The sequence below is a fragment of the Aethalodelphis obliquidens genome, unplaced genomic scaffold (genome assembly GCF_003676395.1).
Source record: "Aethalodelphis obliquidens isolate GAN/ISIS:26980383/991018 unplaced genomic scaffold, ASM367639v1 scaffold71, whole genome shotgun sequence".
Classification (NCBI taxonomy): domain Eukaryota; kingdom Metazoa; phylum Chordata; class Mammalia; order Artiodactyla; family Delphinidae; genus Aethalodelphis; species Aethalodelphis obliquidens.
In genome coordinates, this window is record NW_020838015.1 from 9,280,195 (window position 1) to 9,298,744 (window position 18,550).

At 49.6% G+C, this 18,550-nt stretch overlaps 1 protein-coding gene across 5 annotated transcripts; it reads right to left on the reverse strand.

The window, feature by feature from the left end:
• Positions 1 to 5,487: 5,487 nt before the first annotated feature.
• SLC38A5 (solute carrier family 38 member 5) lies at positions 5,488 to 17,073 on the reverse strand. Of its 5 annotated transcripts, none has more exons than XM_027091456.1 (16): positions 17,051 to 17,073; positions 13,032 to 13,085; positions 12,877 to 12,952; positions 12,419 to 12,534; positions 12,255 to 12,328; positions 11,606 to 11,698; positions 11,401 to 11,479; positions 9,616 to 9,698; positions 9,245 to 9,303; positions 9,021 to 9,143; positions 8,730 to 8,809; positions 7,966 to 8,066; positions 7,596 to 7,711; positions 6,644 to 6,788; positions 6,448 to 6,551; positions 5,488 to 5,948 (listed from the first exon to the last, which is right to left on the reverse strand). In XM_027091456.1, coding segments are annotated over exons 1-16 (1,407 nt in total). In that variant the 5' UTR covers positions 17,053 to 17,073; the 3' UTR covers positions 5,488 to 5,846. The 5 variants fall into 5 exon arrangements, with proteins under 5 accessions (XP_026947257.1, XP_026947258.1, XP_026947259.1 ...); XM_027091457.1 differs by lacking the exon at positions 17,051 to 17,073 and adding an exon at positions 14,498 to 15,214 and having other exon boundaries at positions 12,255 to 12,343; positions 12,877 to 12,976; XM_027091458.1 differs by lacking the exon at positions 17,051 to 17,073 and adding an exon at positions 14,498 to 15,207 and having other exon boundaries at positions 12,255 to 12,343.
• Between the last annotated feature and the right edge of the window lie 1,477 nt (positions 17,074 to 18,550).

Below are 18,550 nucleotides of genomic sequence, written 5' to 3' on the forward strand. Positions count from 1 at the left end.
CTGTCACCTTCTCTGTGCTAGGAAGAGAAGGATGACTGTAAATCACAAGAAACTCTTACCCATGAAGAAAGCACTGACTTAAATCTGCATAACAAATCTTATCCTTGTTTACCATACTTGCCCTGGTCACCTTCCCATACCTTGACTCTCAACCGGAAGCCCCAAACCCCTTTTTCCTTTGTTTTAAGCCAAGTTGCTATCTGAATCCTAGCTCTAGCCATCGCTTTGAGTTACTCATCCCTGAGTCTCTCCCATCTGTATATGATTTACACATATTAATAAACTTCCACTTGTTTTCCTCTTATTAATGTCTTTTGTTACAGAGCCCCAACCAAGAACCTAGAATGGTAGAAGGAAAAGATTTTTTTCCTCCCCTACAACGTTTCAACATTTTCCTTCAAATTTGCTTTTCAAATGGTTTGTCTATGGTGTCTTTTGACTTAGGTAACACTTTAATTTTTACATCTTAAATATGTCAGATTTGTTGCTCTTACCCTTGGTGTAATGACAAGAAATGCCATGCCACCTCAAGATTTATCATAATATTTTCCTAAATTTTCTTCTAGTTCTTTATAACTTCAAATTTTCACATGTAAATCTCTAATTTTTCTTGAATTTATTATTTTATGTGGTAAAGGTAAGAATTTAATCTTTATTTTTTCCAAATGGATGGACACTTGTCAAACTATCATTTACTATACAATCTGTCTTTTGCCCACTGTTTGGAAATGCATGTAAAAGTTTTGTATATAAGTCAGCTTATTTTATCATCTTTCTATTTTGTTTCACTAATTGTTTCTCTGTGTATTAGTTTTCTCTTGCTGTTATAACAAATTACCACATACTTAGTGGCTTAAAACAACACAAATTTATTAGCTTATACCTCTGTAGGTCAGAAATTCAAAATGAGTCTCACTGGGCTAAAATCAAGGTGTTCCCAGGGCTGTGTTCCTTTCTGGAGGCTCCAGAAAAGAAACCATTTTCTGGCTTTTTCCAGCTTCTAGAGGCTGCCCACATTCCTTGGCTCATGGCCCCCTTTCCTCCATCCATGAAGCCAACACATAACATCTCTCTGACCCTGCTTCTGTCATCACATCTCTTTCTCTGACTCCTGCTTCCATCCTCCACTTATAAAGTCCCTTGTGATGACCTTAGACCCACCCAGATAATCCAGGATGATCTATTTTAAAAGTTTAGCAACCTTAATTCCACCTGCAATTTTAATTCCCCTTTACATATAACAACATATTCACAGGTTCTGGGGATAAGGATATGAACACCTCTGTAGGAAGAGGCACTATTCCAGGCCCCTTACTGATTTTTAAGTACATCTCAGCATTTGTTAAGGCAAGAATACCCTACTATTCTTTTGCAAAAAAATCTTAGTTATAAACTGAATAAATCCTGGTGATGTAATGTACAGCATGGTGACTATAGTTAATAATATTATACTGTATATTTGAAAGTTGCTAAGAAAATTGATCTTTTTTAAAATAAATTTTATTTATTTATTTATTTTTGGCTACATTGGGTCTTCATTGCTGTGCATGGGGCTTAAGATAACTGATCTTAAAAGTTCTCATCACAAGAAAAAAATGTGTAACTATGTGTAGTAATGGATGTTAACTTGACTTATTGTGGTGATCATTTCACAGTATATACAAACATTGAATCATTATGTTGTACACCTGAAACTAATATAATGTTATATGTCAATTATATCACAATTTAAAAAGCAGAATTCAGGCTTGTACATCTGAGTATTTTCTCAAAAGAATAAATAAAAATGTTTCATAATTGTCTAAACTTCAAATAATTCATAAAAACTAAAAATAATTCTTGGCTATTCCCATATATTTATCCTTCTGCCACTTGGTTTTCCACTGGCAAACTTTAGAATCAATATGGCATAATCCAAAAAAACCCAGTCATAATCCAAAGAAAATCCCACCTGGATTTTGTTTAGAAATTGCATTAAGTAGAAAATTGCATTACATAGAAATTGTATAAAATAGATATCAGAAATGACATCTGGGGACTTCCCTGGTGGCGCAGTGGTTAAGAATCTGCCTGCCAATGCTGGGGACACGGGTTCGAGCCCTAGTCCAGGAGGATCCCACATGCAGTGGAGCCACTAAGCTCGTGCGCCACAACTACTGAGTCTGAGCTCTAGAGCCCGCGAGCCACAACTACTGAGCCCATGTGCCACAACTACTGAAGCCTGCGTGCCTAGAGCCCGTGCTCTGAAACAAGAGAAGCCACTGCAATGAGAAGCCCACACACCACAACGAACAGTAACCCCTGCTCACGGCAACTAGAGAAAGCCCATGCAGCAACGAAGACCCAATGCAGCCAAAAATAAATAAGTTAATTAATTAAATTTAAAAAAAAGAAATGACATCTGTACAATATTGAATCTCCTCATCCAGAAATAGAATATTTCTGCAAATTTGTTCCTATTTTCTTTTCTATTCTTGAGTTCAGTTTTATAGTGTTGTTACTACAGTCACGCATATTTCTGATTCAGTTTATTCTTAGTTTTCTTTAACCATTTTATTGTTGTTGTAAATGGAATATTTTCCCCCGTTATAATTTCTATCTGATTATTGCCAAGAGGTAGGAATACAAGTTGATTTTTGGATATTTATTTTGTGTCCATGCCAACTTACTGAATTCTTTTTTCTAATTCTAATAGTTTTGTTGATCTTCTTGGACCTCCTAAGTATATAATCTCATCATCTGAAAAGAATATTATATTTGCCATCATTTCAAAATATTTACCCCTCTTATTGCACTGGGCATCATGTCCAGATCAATATTGACGAATAGTGATTAATAGTGGGAATAGTGGGCAATGAACACATGAGGACTGAGATTTAAAACATAATACCATTTACAGTTGCTGCCAAGGAAATGAAATACTTAGGTGTAAATCTAATAAAACATGTATAGAACTTGTATGCTGAAAACTACAAAATATTGAGGAAAAGAACCAGAGAAGATTCAACATGGTAAAGGTGTCAGTTTTCCACACTTTGATATACAGACTTAATGCAATTCTTATCAAAATTCCAGCAATATTGTAGCTATAGTCAAGATTACTCTAAAGTTTATATGGAAAGGCAAAGGAACTAGAATAACTAAAAACAATTTTGAAAAAGAATAAAGTGGAAGGAATCACTCTACTAAATTTCAAGGAATCAGATGTGATGTTGTGGAGAAAATAGACACATAGATCAATAGAACAAAATAGAAAACCCAGAAATAGTTGCACACTGATTTTTTTACAAAATTACAAAAGTAATTCAGTGGAAGAAGGATTGTCTTCTTAAGAAATGGTGCTGGAGCAACTGGATATCCACGGGCTCCCCAAAAAGAACATTGACCTAAACCTCATACCTAATATAAAAATTAATTCAAATGGATCATAGATTTAAATGTAAAACATAAAAATTTAAAACTTGAGCATGATGAAGAGTTCTTAAACATGACACCAAAAGCACAACCCATTAAAAAAAAAAGATAAATTAGACTTCATCAAAATTTAAGTTTCACTCTGCAAGAGACTCTGTTGAGAGGATGATCTCTTTGGGTGATGTTCAATATGAAGATTTACATTTTTAAGGCCAGGCACTGGAATTTCAAGTTAGCATTTATTATTAAAAAGCAAGCTTGTGACAAAGCGAGAGAGAGGCATGAACATATATACACTAACAAACTTAAGGTAGATAGCTAGTGGGAAGCAGCCGCATAGCACAGGGATATCAGCTCGGTGCTTTTTGACTGCCTGGAGGGGTGGGATAGGGAGGGTGGGAGGGAGGGAGACACAAGTGGGAAGATATATGGGAACATATATATGTGTATAACTGATTCACTTTGTTATAAAGCAGTAACGAACACACCATTGTAAAGCAATTATACCTCAATAAAGATGTTAAAAAAAAAAAAAAAAGCAAGCTTGTTGGGCTTCCCTTGTGGCACAGTGGCTAAGAATCCACCTGCCAGTGCAGGGGACAAGGGTTCAAGCCCTGGTCCGGGAAGATCCCACATGCTGCCCCATGTGCCACAACTGCTGAGCCTGCGCCCTGGAGTCCGCAAGCCACAACTACTGAGACCCCGCACCTAGAGCCCATGCTCCACAACGAGAGAAGCCACCACAGTGAGAAGTCCGCGCACTGCAACAAAGAGTAGCCCCCGCTTGCCACAACTAGAGAAAGCCCGTGTGCAGCAATGAAGACCCAACACAGCCAAAAAATAAATTTTAAAAATAAATAATTTGTTTTAAATAAAGCAAGCTTGTTGTGCTTCACTTTAGTGGCAGTGAAGAAGGAAGGAACAGTGAAACAAGGAGTATACAGAAGTAATCAACTCTAGTCAACTGCCCCATTTCTAAATATGGAGAGGAGAAAAAAGATTATATAACTGTAGTGGCTTGTGTATGCACAAAAATTATCTGAGAAGACAAATGAATGTCTCTTAAACACTTGAAAACTTCTTTCATAAAGAAACACATGTGAATTTTAACAGCAATACCATTTTCACCTATTGGGGGGCAAAATTCCATGTTGGCAAGGCTGTGGTGTAATTGGCTGATGGGAAAGCAAAATGGCACCCTGGCTCCTCCTTGGACCTGTTATGCTTGCTCCTACCTCAGGCCCTCTGCACTTGCTGCTGCCTCTGTCTGGAACTTTGTCTAAATAACCATGAGACTTGCTCCTTCTAGCCAATCGAGGACACAGCTTCTTGTCCTTTCCTCAGTGAGGTCTCCCTGACTGCCCCCACCCCCCGCCACCACCCCTGGCGTCACAGTCATCACTCATTTTCCTCATAGTGCTCATCTTTATCGGGAATGATTATCTGTTTTCCTCTCTTCTACTAGATCAGAGATCAGCAATTTTTTCCTGAAAAGGGCCAGATAATAAATACCTTGGGCTTTGTGAGCCCTATGGTCTCTGTTGCAACTCCTCAGCTCTGCTGCTGTAGCACTAAAGAACCATCAACAATGTGTAAATGAACAAGCGTGACTGTGTTTTAATAAAACTTTATTTGCAGACACTGAAATTCAATTTCATATTAATTTTCAAGGGTCACAAATTATTCTTTTTATTTTTTTCAATCATTTAGAAATGTGCAAACCATCCTTAGCTTGGGGGACATACAAGAAGGCAGTGGGCTGAATTTTGCCTGCAGGCAATAGTTTGCCCTTTCTTGTGTTAGAACATCAACTTCAGGGGTTATTGTCTGCTTGATACATTGCTATATCCCCAGCACCTAGAGCAGTGCCTGGCAGCCAGTAGGCTCTCAAGAGATATTTCCTGAGTGAGCAAGTGAACAGATCTATGAGTTGTGTAGGGAGCTACTGAACTGTGGAGATATGGGTGAACAGATGAGAGCTGGCAGTCCTACTCTTGGGGCCTCAATTTACCCCTGTGTGAACCTAGGAAAGGTCCCCCAAGAAGTCCTAGAAAGAGATCAAAAAACTGAAGCCAGAGTTGCAATTCAGCATCTTTATTCTTCCCCTTTAGCTCGAGGGTGATCCTGACAAACAGCTTCTGCCAGGAGGAGGCAGAAAAGACTGGGCTGGGCAGGGGCTCCCCAAGGACCTGGCCTCCCCCTCCTCCCATGGGGCTGGAGTTGGGGTTAGGGCCATGATCCAAGCTCGGCATCCCCTGGGGAGGAAGGGAGAGGACCACTCTTCAGCCTCTGTAGCCCCCTCCTCCAACAGCCATGTTGATGGGAACCAGCCACCTCCACACCCCAGGCAGGAGGGACCCGGGTGAGCAGCCCCATCTTCCTCCATGTGCGCAGGCACATGCACACGGGGGCCCAGGCGGAGCAGGGCTTGGTCAGTGTCCAGATACATGGCTCTGGCCTGTGGCCCAGTTGGCAAACATGAAACCTAGACTGATCGCCATGAAGAGGACCCCCAGGATACCAAAACACAGAGCCTGTGGATTTGAGGGAGAAAAGATGGAGCTGGTTGGGTACCTACACCCAAGCTCCTCCAAAGGATGTTCCTCAAGCCCTCCACCCCCTCCAGAGAGTGCCCCATTCATTCATGACCCTCCTTTCCTGCTCCCTCTCCTTCCTTAAAACCAGCGCCTTCCTGTGAACCCTCCTTCCATCTTCCTAGAACCCTTCAGGGAGTACTCTCCCGCATCCTCCTTGAAAACATTCCAACCCTCTTCTAAGAGTGCTCCTTCCATCTGTCTGAAGAATGCTTCCTATAAGCCAGCCCCCTTTTGAGTGCTTCCTGTCTTCTTAGACCCTTCTTGTGCTCTGTCTGCTCAGGCCCTTCCTATGACAATCTCCTTCATTCTTCCAGACCATCTGCCCCCCTCCCCGCCAAGCCTTCTCTTGAAAATGTTCCTTCAACTTCTAGCCATCCTGGAGTGCTCCCTCCGCAGAATGCTCCCTCTTTCCCCAGCCCTCCCCTGGAATGCTCACCTGGATCTTGGGCCACGAGTAGAGGGGCTCCACCTCAGAGGGTACAATGCGGAGGTAGAAGACGCTGGGAAGGATGAAAATGAGGCTGGGGGCTGAGGTGGACCCTGAAGGACAAGCAGGAGGGACAGAATCAATGTAAGTTTGGGGTACAAGGCCCATATTAGGTGGGGTCTGGGACTGGGGTTGGGGTACTGACCGATAACCCCAAAGATATCCCGGATAGTTGGCACGCAGATGACGAGGACGTTGACCAAGACAAGGAGGATCAGGGCTATGGCCACATGGCGTGGCCAGCTGAAGGCCTTGCTTGGGAAGAGCAGCTGCTGCAGAGCCCGGCGGATCTGTGACCAGAGTAGGGTAGGACACAGGTCAGGGCTCAAGCACTACCTCCCCTTCCATGTAGCCATCTGTCTTTAACACCGCCCTCAGTCTGAGATCCCTGATTTCCCCTCCATCTGACTGTCTCTCCACCCTGTCTGACCATCCTTCTGTGCTTCCAACTTCTGAATGAGCATCCTGCCTCCCTTCTGTCTGACAACCCATGACTCTTCCTTCTGTCTGATCATCCATCTATTCCTCCATTCACTGTCTGAAATCTTGTCCTCCTCCTCTATCCAACTATCTCTGCCTCCTCCTGTCTGACCACCCACTTGTGCTTTCACCCTGAGATCCCTGTCCCTCTCTCTCCAACTGACAACCTCCATATCTCCCCCCTCTGTCTAGTCATCCCATCTCTCCATCTGAGAGCCTTGTCCCTCCTACACCTCACTACTCCTGCCTCCACCCTTTTTCTGGCCATCCCTATTTCTCCATCCTGAATGTCTATCTGTGCCTCTTCCCTGTCTGACCATTCCTGCCTCCCTCTTCTGTCTAGCCAGACACCTGCGCCTCCTCCCTCCAACTGACTGCCCCTGTCCTCCTGATTCTTTCTGCTTTGCCATCTATGTCCACCTTGTGTCTGCCCATCTATTTTTTCCCTCTCCGTCCATTTGACAACTCTGCCTTCCCCGTCTGTCCGTCCCAACCTCCTCTATCCAACCATCCATCCACTCCCATCTCCACTGTCCATCCAAACATTCCTGTCTATGCCCTCTACCCATCCATCCATGTCCCTCCGCTCCATGGGCCCACCCTCGCCCCCAACGCACAGGGAACAGCACGACTGGCACAGTGAGAGTCACCGCAAGCAGCACAGCTAGGCGCACACAGAGGATGAGCAGATCCTGCTGGCTGTACATGTGCAGCATCTCCGCCTCCACGCTGCCTGGGACATGGGACATGGGATACAGGATGTGACTGGAGCACCAGGACCAGTGTCCCAGAAACATATACGTGTGCACGCGCGCGCGCGCACACACACACACAGATGGTGACAAAATCTCCATGTGTGATGCGTACAGTCCCTTTGGAAGCTGATAGGTCTGAGGGCATGGAGGGAAAGTGCTCAGGTTCCTGCCCAGCAGTCTGCCCAGTCCCCACACCAGCTCCCTACCCAACCCTGGCCCCAGCCCCACTCACTGTAGAAGGTCAGGTAGCCAAAGGTCGCTGTGAGTGCATACATGCAGAACATGGCCCCAATGGACACGTTGGCCACGGCCTGCATTCTGCGCTTGGAGGGCCTGAGGTATAGAGGTCATAGAACTGTCATGCCCAGACCCCTGGACTTGGTCCAGGCCCCTCAAAACCAGCCCCCACCCTCCAGAGTCCCCTCCTCCCAGAGCTGATGTTCAGCTAGTACACACTGGGATGCCCATCTCTGCCTCCCCTGTACTAGCCACTCCTCCCTTCTCTGTCCATCCATCTTACCCCATATGACCATCTTTGCCTATCTCTCCACCTATCTCTGCCTCTCTCTTCCATTAGACTGTCACAGCCTCTCCCTTCATTCTGATCATCCATGCTGTCCCTCTGACTGATCATCCCCAGATCCCCCCATCATATCATCCCTGCCCTCCCTTTGTCCATCCATATCCCTCTCCATCTGACCATCCCTATCTCCAGATCCCATCCACGTATGCCACCCCTCCATCTCATCTTCTCAGCCTCCCCTCTTGTCCATTCACACTTGTACTGGATGTTAAAAGAGTAGAATACTTAAGTTCCAATTAGTAAACAGTCACTGCCCTGCGTCCCCCAAGGCCTCCTGGCCACCTCAAACCCCTCCCTTGGCACTATCTAGCCACAATCAAGCTACAGCACTAGGACTGTTGTAGGGCTTGTGGCTTATGACTATCGCCCCACCTGCTGCCCCAGCACACATGCCCACTTGCCTGCCCACTCACCGGCAGAGTTCTGTGTAGATGGGCAGCACCTCAGGGTGGCAGACAAAAGCAAAAGCCATAATGGGCACTGTGTAGAACATCTGGGGGAGTGGCCCAAGTACAAGAGATTAGAGCCTGCAGGGTTCCATCCTCTCCTCCCCATCCCCCCAGCCCCACCACTGCCCTCCATATCAGACACATGGAAGCCCCCAGTGTCTGATACCTGGCTCCACTCTGAGCAGAGTGCACTGTGTGACAGAACCAGAGGACCTGAGTGAGGTGCAAGGCATAGACATACGCCTGCACACCAACCTGTGAGTCAGCTGTGAACATCTGGGCCTCACAGCTTGTGTTGAGGCTTGGGGGGCTCTTCCTCTCCACTTCTGTCTCATTGTGGCCTACAGCACACCCAAGCTGGAACTTCTTATAGATGACCTGGGGAAGGGAGGGTGTGGAAGTGAGGTCATGGGGAAGGCTATGTCCCAATGCCCCAAACTCCCTCCGCACTTTTTCATGTCCTTCTCCCTCAGACTCACCGAAATGAGGAAAAATAGCATACAGGTCAGAGAGAGACCACTGGTATACCCCAGGTAGCCTGCAAGGGGCAATATATGGAGCCTCAGAAATCAAGGGACCCCCCCAGAGCAAATATCAACCCCCGCAGGCTGGCCTTCAAGGCCCCCTCACCCCAATTTTGCCACACTTTACACAAACTTCTACTTCTATCTGAACCACCCCACCACCACCACACACACACGCACTTAGCAAACTCCTATTCATCTGTTAAAAACCCACACCAAACAAGCTCTCCTCTGGTATTCCACAGCCCTTGAAAGTCGAGATTCTTTGAATCTGGCTCCCCTTCTCTAATTCCACGATCCAATGACCAATTCAGGAAGCCTCTTACCCAAGTGTCTCATGAGGGCCAGTGGCAGGATGATTAACACACTGACAATGATGATGAGGAGGTTTCCCTTCAAGAACCAGTCCCTAAGGAGACAGGTAAACATAGTGAGTAGCTGCCTGCCAAAGAAAACTGTCAGGCAGACGCTCATAGAAGACAGCTGGACAGAGAGGTTTCTGCATGCAGTCAGGAGAGATGGGCTGACCCCTCAGCTGTGAGAAGTCATCCAGGTGGTTGCAGAGACAAATGGCACAAAATGATTGATGGAAACAGCCAGACGGATTATCAGACTGTCAGTCACACACAGTCAGAGGGATATAGCTGGAAACACACACACAGCTGGACAAAACTGTGCCATCAGACCTCAAATGGACATACAACCAGATGAGCAAACAATACCCCACATCAGCCAGACTCACATAGTCCAACACAAGGTACCAGACACAGAGAGAGTCATGACCCTGGTATGTCTGATAGGTAGAACACCAGTCTGATGATCTGGTAGGCAGGCAACAACGCAGAGTCAGACAAAAAGTCAGAAACACACACGTGTGGTCGTTTGAACAACTCAAGGTTTGTTGAGCACCTGAAAGTGGCAGGGCCGATTTGGCCACACAGTCAAAGATGGAAATAGAGACAGAATCAGCCAGCTGGCCACTCAGTTGGAACCAAGCTCAAAGAAAGAGCAGGATCTGTACAGAGATTGGAGGGAGGTGCCCAGGCAAGATAGTCTGTTAATACAGGATTGGCTGAACAACTGCTCATTTATTCAAAAGAATTTTATTAAGTGCTTACTATGCTCCAGGTATTCACACATTCTCTTTCTACCTTAGACACACAGTTACACAGACATGAACCAACAAAGTACCATTGGTCATATATACAGTGGGAGCTAATTATAATAATTAGACACACCTAGTCACATAGACTGTCAGCTACCTGGATGGTTTCAGGATCAAACCAAAGATCTAACAGTATACACAGAATCAGCTATCATATACAAACAGTTGAAAAGTTTCAGCCAGCCGATGGATCCAGAATTAAACAGTCAGCTGGATACATACTCAGAACAACAGGCAAACATACATGGCTAGAACCATAATACAGAAGACATATACAGTTGTAGTTGAGGATCACACACAAACAGCCAGAAAGAATTTGCCAGAACGATGGTCACCAAGTTAAACACAGAAAGTTAAACACAAATCACGTATACTTAGCTGGCACCACGGTACACTGCACACACACATGCACATACTCTCTTGGAGTCAGTGACCATACACTTATAGCTAGACAGATTCAGCCAGCCTAATGGACCCAGAATCAAACAGAATCCACTGGACAGAGAAAGTCAGAGTAAGCAAATGTCAAACACACATGGTTGGAGCCACAGTATACAGGACACAGCTGTAGTCAGCTAGCATACAGATGGCCAGAGAACCTGCCAGTATAAGAGTCACAGAATCAAACCCACGGACAGAGTTTAGGTCAACTGGATAGGTACAGCCACACGGTCAACATCAGAGTACCCTGCACACACAGAGTCAGCCAGAACAGTCACAAAAATCAACACATGGTCTTACTGGACTCCTGCAGCCAGAGCAACAGTCACACGTACTATTGGCATCACAACACACAGGAATTGCAGCCTGAACAAACTGGCCTGCCCAACTGTCTCAAAATGGAAGACCTGGGGGTCAGCTGGACACACAGTTGAAGCTAGTAGCCAGACCTCACGGGCAGAATCAGTGGTCTGTGGGCCAGAGCCAAGGGGTGTTGCACACTCACCCCTCAGGGTCCATGTCCAGGAAAGTGCCGATAACCAGGGGGAGTTCGGATTTGATGATGAACAGGTAACTGGACATGGCTGGTGCAGGTGGGGGGAGGTGTAAGCAGAAGGATCCCTCTCATCTCCCTCCCACCCCAGCCTGGGGAAGCCCACCTCAGCCCACCCTCTTCCCCCAAGCTGACCCCCACCTCCCAGAGTCCTCACCCCCAACATTGTGCAGACAGATGACCGCGGCCACCACTACCTTCCCCGCAGGCCCCAGCGCCCTCTGTCCCAGCTGTTCATAGGCTCGGATGCCTGGAGGGGAGGGGACCAGAAAGGAACAGATTGTGGGTCGAGGAGCCCAGGCCAGGGGTGAGTTGGAGGCCAGAGAGTCTGGGAGCCGGGGAGCTGGGGCTTGGGCTAATTGGGCCTCATTGCTGGGAGCTGGAGGTGAGGGCTAAGCAGTTGGGGTTGGAGTCTGGTAGGTGGATCTGTGGCCAGGGAGAAGGTTGGGGGCCAGATGTGGGTAGTTGGGGTCTTGGGGCAGGATATGGACTGAGGCCATGGCAGGAGTGAAGTCTGAGAGCTGAGGGCTGAGGACCAGCAGTCTCAGGGTTGCGGTGCCGGCTCCCATGGGTACGTGTGCTGGAGACTGAGGGGTGGGGGCTAGAAGTGGTGTGGAGTGGTCTGGGGTGGGGGCTCTGGTTTGATGGCCAGACTGAGGGCTGAGGGCTGGGAACCTGGGAGCCCAGATGAGGGCTGAGGGCCAGGGTGCCGTCTGGGGTCTGGAGCCCAGAGAGCTGAGCGTGGTGTCTGGGGTCCTGGGTCCAGGATCTGGGGTCCAAGGTCTAGGTTGAGCTCTGGGTCTCACCTACAACACCAGCACAGGTCAGCAGGAGATGGATGGAGTACGAAGACAGAAGAGCGATGCAGAGCAGCAGGGCCCTGTGGCAGATGGCACTGATTGGACTTGGCCCCCAGGCCTCCCGCCTGCCCACCGCACCCCTCCCCCACCCCAGACTGCCTAGGACTCACAAGAAGAAGAGGACCCCTGTGTGGGCCATGGCATAGGCCAGCCCCAGGATGCCGCTGCCCATGATGGCGTTGCTGAGGTTGAACACTGACATTCCAAACGATGTCTTCCCCTCGAACTGCGGGTAAGGGGCAAGGCCCGGGCACACATGGGGAGGGGGACCAGGGAAGGATACCAGTGCCAGGGCCTGGGAAAGACTAGGGAGGAAGCGACTGGGGCAGAGGAGAAGCCCAGGAAGGGCCATCAGAGGAAGGAAAAGGATTTGAAGAGGAGGAGAGCTGGAAAGGGAAAGGCTAGGTGAGATTTTAGAGGGGAGCAGGTGGAAGTGGAGAGGAACAGGGAAGGGTGGGGCAGCGACCAGAGGCAAACAGCTGAAGGGAATAACCGGGAAGAGGGAGCAGCAGGGGAGGGGCTGAGCTGGGCAAGGTGCAGCTGGGACAGATCCTGTGGGGTCACTCACATCCATGAACTGGGCTGGCTTCCTCCCAGGAGAAGGACTATGGCTGGGCAGGAAGCCCTCGTGCTCCTGCCTGTAGCTAGAATAGGCAGGGAAATTGAGGCTGATGAGAAGGTAATTCTGATCCCTGACCTCAACCCCTTGGGTCCCCGACTCACTCCACAGCACCCCCAGGGAGGGCTCCGTTCATCTTTGGATCCTGCAGTTCCATCCTGTGGGCAGAGAAATGGGGTGGGGGGTTCAGAGATGGAGCAGGGGGGCTTACAAAGTGGGGAGAATTAGATGAAGGGGGTCGGGGGGGTCCGATAGTGACAGATAGATATAGAAACAGAGACACAAAGATGAGGTGAGGGGAACAGGAACAGAGGGATTAGAGAGACAGGGAGATAATTGGAGACAAGAGGGAGAGGCCGACAAAGAGATGAGAGAGAGAGAGAGGGACTCAGGGGAGAGACACCAACAGTTACTCACTGAGACATGGAGAAAAAGAGGGCAGCAAGAGGTAGAGGGGTAGAGACAGAGACAGAAAGAGAGAGATACCGACCCCTCAGCAGATGAGATGGCCATTTGGAGCTGGGATAGCCTCTCCTCCCAGACCCCAGACTCACTCTCTCTTGCTGTCTGTCTCTTCCCTGCCCCGGTCCCCCGCGCACCCCCCTCTTCCCTCCACCCTCACCGAGTGGTCATGCCTCTCACTCCTTACAGGGACACGTGTCCGCCTGACTGCCCCACCCCTCCTAACGCCCCCTACCCCCCTCCTCCCCGCCCGGGCCGCCAGCCTGAGCCCAGAGCTGATGCAACCTGTTGGAGGGGCTGAGGATGGGAGGCGGGCTCAGCGACCCCAGCCCCCCACAACCTGGACGCGGCAAACTGCTCTCTGCCACAACTCTGAATATTCTCACTGGAGGCCAAAAGCAATTCCCCAAACTGAACCCCCCTCCAGGGATACAAGTGACCCAGGGACCCTCATTTAATCCCCCTTCTAGGGACTACAGAGGTATTTTCTGGGACCCTTGTCAAGTCTTAAACACTCCTATTCCAGTAGAAGTCACTTTAGAGACACTTCCAGACTTGAGATCCTTTCTGGGCTTGGGGTGTCTCAGGAACATGGCCAAGCCCTAATTTCCCCTCCTGAAGAGGAGCTGTCTCTGAGACAATCATCAAAAGCCCCCTCCCAGGGCCTGATGTGTTTCCTGGGGTGGGGTGTCTCTGCAATCCCCACGCAAGCCTGGAGCCTCCCTCTTCTGGACGGAGTGTCTCTGAAGAAGCCCCCAGCCCTGAACTCACTTCCTGGGAATGCCGTATCTCAGAAACCCCCATTCAAGGTCCCCATCATGACTAAAACTCCCTCCAGGAAACCCCCTACTCAAGCCCTGAATCCCCTTCCTGGGTCGGGGAAGGCTCTCAAGGAGCCCCTTCGTCAGCCACGAGCACCCTCTGGAGCCTCCCACCCACTCCTGAATTCATTTCCTGGGATCAGGGTACCAAAAGGATTCCCCCTCCCATTCAATTCCACACTAGTGCTAAAAATGCCTCCAGGGAGCCCCTGAGCCCTCTCCCAGGACCCCCATTCGTGCCTTGGGGACTCAGGAGCCCCCCTCGATGGCCAGCACCCCCTCCTCACCTTCCTGCTCCTCTCAGCTCTTGAAGCGGCAGCAACTCAGAACTAGGGCTCTGGGACCCCGCCGGGCGGCAGGGCTCCCGCTCAACCAGACCCTGCCTTCCCCTGCCCTCTGACCAATCAACTCCGCCGGGCTTGCTCGGCGGCTAATCAGCACTGCCCGGGCCCCATCTGGCAGGCGGATTTTTTTTTCCTGTAAAGTTTTAACTTTAATTCAGTTTCCCTCTTCTGGTTCTGGGCAGGGGGAGGTCGGGGGGAGGTGTGCCTCCCTTCATCTGAACCCACATGGAGGGAAACAGAGGTTTGGGGGGAGGTGGGGGAGATGGGCTGAAAGATCAAGGGAGTAGATCCACTCCTAGAGAGAGGGACAGACGGAACTGACTCAGGGGTCAGACATACAGTGGGATGGGATGGATGGCAGGAGGAGAGACAGAAATAGGAAGAGAAACAATCCCAAATAGAGACAGGCAGGCAGAAGAAACAGCACAAGGACAGACAACAGGAGGGGACAGAAAGGGTATGAGGGAGTGGTAGACAGGCAGAGGGGCAGTCAGCGAAGAAAGAGACTCAGAAACGGTGGGCAAGGAGAGGCTCTCGCAAGCTCCTGGATGAATGCAGATGGACAGGTGGACACAGCCAGACACATCCCCAAACAGAGATTAGGAACAGACACACTGGCTCAAAGGGACAGAGCAAGTCCTGCTGAGGCAGAGAGACACATGGAGGGGCAGGTGGCAACAGGCAGAGAAAGTCAGATTCAGGCAGAGGAGCAGACAGACCTGGGGACAGCAGTGGGACAGGTGCAGGGAGAGGCACAGCCAGGCCACCAGAGGCTGACCTCAGACAGACAGCCCAGCCGAGAGAGGACCCTAGATCTTGGGGGGGTCCCCAGAGGGAGGCAGGGAGGGCACTTGTAGTTGGGCGGGGAGTGTGGATACACACTGTCTGCAAACTAGGCACACCCTGAAGTCCTGGACCCCAGCCTAGGCATTGGGTGGAGCCTGTCCACACCCTAACGGAGGAGCCCCACTGTCTGTCTGCCTGTCTCTCTTAAATAGGGGTCTGTCAGTTGACTCCATTCGGGCATGTGACAGGCATGTCTGTCCCAGGCAAAGCATGTGTCTCCCGCAGGAAGTCAGGTGGGGCGGACGTGGGGTCCAGGCCCGACTCGACAGGGCTGTTTGTGGCCCAGGTGGACAAGAGGCCTCTGTCCCGGCCCCTCCACCCACCTGCCCGCCCCCCACAGGGAGCACAGAATTCCCGGAAAGGCCAGGGGCTGGCTGGGGCTTCAAAGCTAGCCTGGAGGCTCCCACCCCACTCGCAGTGGGAGGAGGGTGAGGGATGGGGCGTTCACTTCCCCACAGCAGGAGAGAGACTCCCGCACACTCAGGGATCACAGCCCCATCCAGGGGCTTAGAGATGGAGGCAGGCTCGCCATCACCCACAGAGGTACAAACTCGCATGCAGACTCCCAGCCACACACAGAGAATATAGGCTGACCAATACGAACACGCGCAGATGGCACATGGAGAGCCCAGGCCATGGGACAGCCACATGTAGCCACACAGAGTGACTTAGTCTGATAAGTATCATCACCCACTGAGCCGCACACAGAGATCACAGACGGATGCAGTGATAGGCTCACGCTGCTTTACAGCCACTACAGACTCACAGACATCGTCACCCATGGACTCACAGCCACACCAAAGAGAACCAACAGGCAAATCACACACAGACTCACAGCCACACACGGAGCCAGAGCACACAGACAAATACGATTCCACAGAGCCGACAACATCATACACAGGCCCAGCATCTCCAACACACGTGATTCCAGGTTCAGATGACCCTGGAGGCCAACGTCCAGGTTCAGCCTCTATCATGGTACCTCTATGCATGTGAATTTGTGTATGAACTTGCGACCACATACAGCTCTGGTCACAGAGAGAGAGGCACCCACAGGCAGACACGATTGTACAGACAGAGAAGCCGCAGTTACAGACACGTGCACAACTGCATTCAAGCAGATAGGTGCACACAGCCGTGTATACACAGCTATTCACACAAATCAAGTCGGGGAAGACACGCACAGGGAGTGCATATGTAGGCGCACAAACTGGAAAAACAGGGATGCAGAGACTACACTCACTATCATTACAAAGAGGAAATGCAGAAAATACACCTAAAGCTGCATGAAGAGGAAACAAGGGAACATACACTGGCACCAGAAGAAATGCCCTTAGGGAGCACACACCTATAGCCACTCACCGAGGAGAGATGCAAACATGGTGCCAGAGAAGAAAGACACACAGACATCGGAGACACACACACAGAGGAGAGACAGATAAACACACTTCTCACCCACGAGCATTACAAAGGAGACACATAAGCACCCAGGGAACACACACACACACAGCCCCATATAGATGAATTGCGCAAGCAGATGGGACCAACACACGGTTGTCAAAAACGAAACACACGAGTTGGATAGGCAGCGATAGACACAAGACACAACCAGGCAAGTAACATAGTAAGACACACGTGGAACTCACATACATGTGTTTGTTGCTGGGAACATGTACAGGTAGCTGAGATACCCTCAGGGTATTCATACACAGGCGCGCGGGCACAAGCCAGCGGGTGCACACACACACACCACTCCACCGTCTATCCCGGCCTACTCCATGTCTCTCGTCTCTCTCCTCTTCCCCCCTGAGAGCCATTAAACATCTGTGCTTCAGGCCAGCTAGGGAAAGAGACACCTGTCAGCAGAGGCCTTGGCCCAAATGACTAAGGGGCGGGGGACGGGGACTGGCTAGGCAGGTGTCTAGATTCCAAGAAAAGTTTGAAGTGTCCCATCCAAAGAACTAGTGAAACTTCAACAAAAAACAGATGCCCTCACCCACCACCTCCCAGAGCAGCTTCCTCCTCTGATCATTGTCCTCCCCTCCAAGGGCCAGCCCTGCCCTCCAACATTGCCCAGCACAAGGCCACCTGGGCACACAGCTGGAGGTCAATGAATGCTACTTATCAAGTGTCATATTATCATCATTATTTTTATTTCTGCCGAGTGAACTCTTCTAGGGGAGGGGCAAACCTTCATCCAGCTCTGCACCCCATAGCTCAGCTAAGTTTCAGGGCATTGCAAATAGCAGGTGTTCCACATATGCTGGTAGGAGGAAAAACAAAGGGAAAGTGAAATCTGGCTGCAGAGGCAGCCTGCTTTAGAAGGAACAGATGTCTTTAAGCTTGACCGAGGCCTTGAGGCCGTGCCAGGGATAAGAACGCTTTGTTCGTTCATCAAAGTAGGGCCCTTTCTCAGGGTCATTTAAGGCTTTTGTTGGTTCATTAAAGCAGACCCTCGTGGGACACTTGGGATTCCTATCGAATCTATTAAAAGTCAGTTTAGGATCTTGTCAGTTCTTCTAAGCAGACCCCTGCTTTTCATTAAAACACTACTCAGCAGTCTTCAGGGGAGGGAGCCACGGAGCAAAGCAGTTAACAACGCAAGCTTTCCCAGCTCTGCCACTTAGGAGCTGTGCGGCCAGGAGCAAGTTTTGAAACCTCACTGTTTCAGCTTCCCACAGGGCTTACTACTGCCTAACTCAGGGCCATGGGGAAGATTGAATGAATTAATACAGGTGAAACGCTAAGAACAATGCTTGACATACAGTAATCGCTCAATAACATCTTTGTGAAAGGAATTAATGAACTCTTCTCTGCCAGTGAAGGCATCCCCCCACTGAGCTGGGTTTGGATTCTAATCTCTCCTTTCATGCAGGCTCCCCACGGATAACACTTCCGTCCCTCAAAGCAGCCCCTGGACGGCAAGGCTTTTTGAGTCAGTGTCTGGTCCCCTGCACCTGGACCACCCCCGTCTTTCCCTCACGTGGTAAGATGCCCTCCAGCACAGGGCCGGCCTGGCAGCTCCCCTCTCCTTGACCTTTTCAGGAGGCTGAGGGGAGGACACCTTTACACTCAGTGGGGTGCTGGGTGGGAGCTGCAGGCGGACACCCCACTTCGGGAAGAGCCTGGGGAGTTCAGAGCCTGGCTCCT

Coding starts and splice junctions, on each gene's coding strand:
- SLC38A5 (XM_027091457.1), bottom strand. CDS start 13,084: ATGGAACTGCAGGATCCAAAGATGAACGGAGCCCTCCCTGGGGGTGCT. Junction 11,699..12,254: donor GACCTGTGCTGGTGTTGTAG/GTGAGACCCAGA, acceptor CCTCCCCTCCAG/GCATCCGAGCCTATGAACAG. Junction 6,552..6,643: donor GGATATCTTTGGGGTTATCG/GTCAGTACCCCA, acceptor CTTGTCCTTCAG/GGTCCACCTCAGCCCCCAGC.